The 1,004-nt window shown below is 58.5% G+C and overlaps 1 protein-coding gene across 2 annotated transcripts; it reads right to left on the reverse strand.

Annotated features, from left to right (window-relative positions):
* Positions 1-66: 66 nt before the first annotated feature.
* On the reverse strand, positions 67-975 carry KVP17_003014 (uncharacterized protein; the record flags this gene model as incomplete). 2 transcript variants are annotated; one of them, XM_068519838.1, is made up of 1 exon in its annotated part: positions 67-975. In XM_068519838.1, a coding segment is annotated over one exon (909 nt), but the record flags the coding sequence as incomplete, so codon positions are not given. The 2 variants fall into 2 exon arrangements, with proteins under 2 accessions (XP_068378718.1, XP_068378717.1); XM_068519837.1 differs by having other exon boundaries at positions 67-678.
* Positions 976-1,004: the final 29 nt, after the last annotated feature.

Raw genomic sequence — 1,004 nt, forward strand, 5'->3', positions numbered from 1 at the left:
GGATTTGGAATGGAAAGCGACGGGGAACCATTGTTCCCCCCGTTTGACAGAGAGTATTGCGCCCACTGCCAGGCCGGACGCATCGGTCTCGAGTAGATACTCATCTCCGTCGACGGGGACCGAGAGCACGGCAGTCGAAAGGCGTTGCACAGCCGTCTGGACCGCCGAAGTGCATTCGGGGGTCCATTGGATCGGACGATGCTTGTTGTCAGTGAGTCTTGCTGTAAGTGACGCAGCGAGAGTAGTGGGAGCTCGTGGGAGTAGCTGAAGCCGTCGTAGGGCCTCTAGACGTTCCTCCTCGGAAGCAACCACTTGAACATCTGTGAAAGCGGATCGGAGCCACTTGACGTAGCGTTTCAGACCGGCTTGGACCTGCCGAATCCGTTTCCCGTTGTCACCAAAGTAGAAGTCTTCCTCCAGCTGTTCTCCGATCCGACGCTGCCGGCGTCGGATATGCTCTCGGGTGGTATCAACCGGGAAGTCCGCAACGATGAAGGTCGTCAGCTGCGGGTCGTACAGGGACAACGGGGGGACGCCCAGGAACCAGCGGGCTGTCTGTACCGAATCTTCGTGTCCCCATTGGAAGATCGTCGCTAACAGGCTGCGATCGGAGACTATCTCTGGTGCCTCTGGTTGCCTCCGACGTAGTCTGTCGGCGCCTGCTATGGTCAGACCCATAATCAGATTCTCCCTGACTCGAAACGGCAGAGCCAGAACCTCGCCTGCATCCCAACCAAGATAGCTGCAGACGTCTAACCACTCTTCCACTAAGGCACAGGGTTTCCCTGAGTCTGAAGATGTCAGTTTCCTGGAGAGGGTGGTCTTTCCTGACGCCAGCGTGTCCTCCAGGACAACGATCCGTCGTTGTCTGAGCCAGCAAGGTAGCTCGAGCCCAGCTCCCCTGAGTCCGTCGAGGAAGTCGGCCAACTCAGGGTCGTCTGGGACTGGCGCGGAAGCCAGGCCATTCGGATGCTCCTGGATAAAGGCCGCCAAGTTGTCCGCAA

The sequence above is a fragment of a genome (genome assembly GCF_019968985.1).
Source record: "MAG: Porospora cf. gigantea B chromosome Unknown PgB_NODE_13581_length_1004_cov_1740.48, whole genome shotgun sequence".
Classification (NCBI taxonomy): domain Eukaryota; phylum Apicomplexa; class Conoidasida; order Eugregarinorida; family Porosporidae; genus Porospora; species Porospora cf. gigantea B.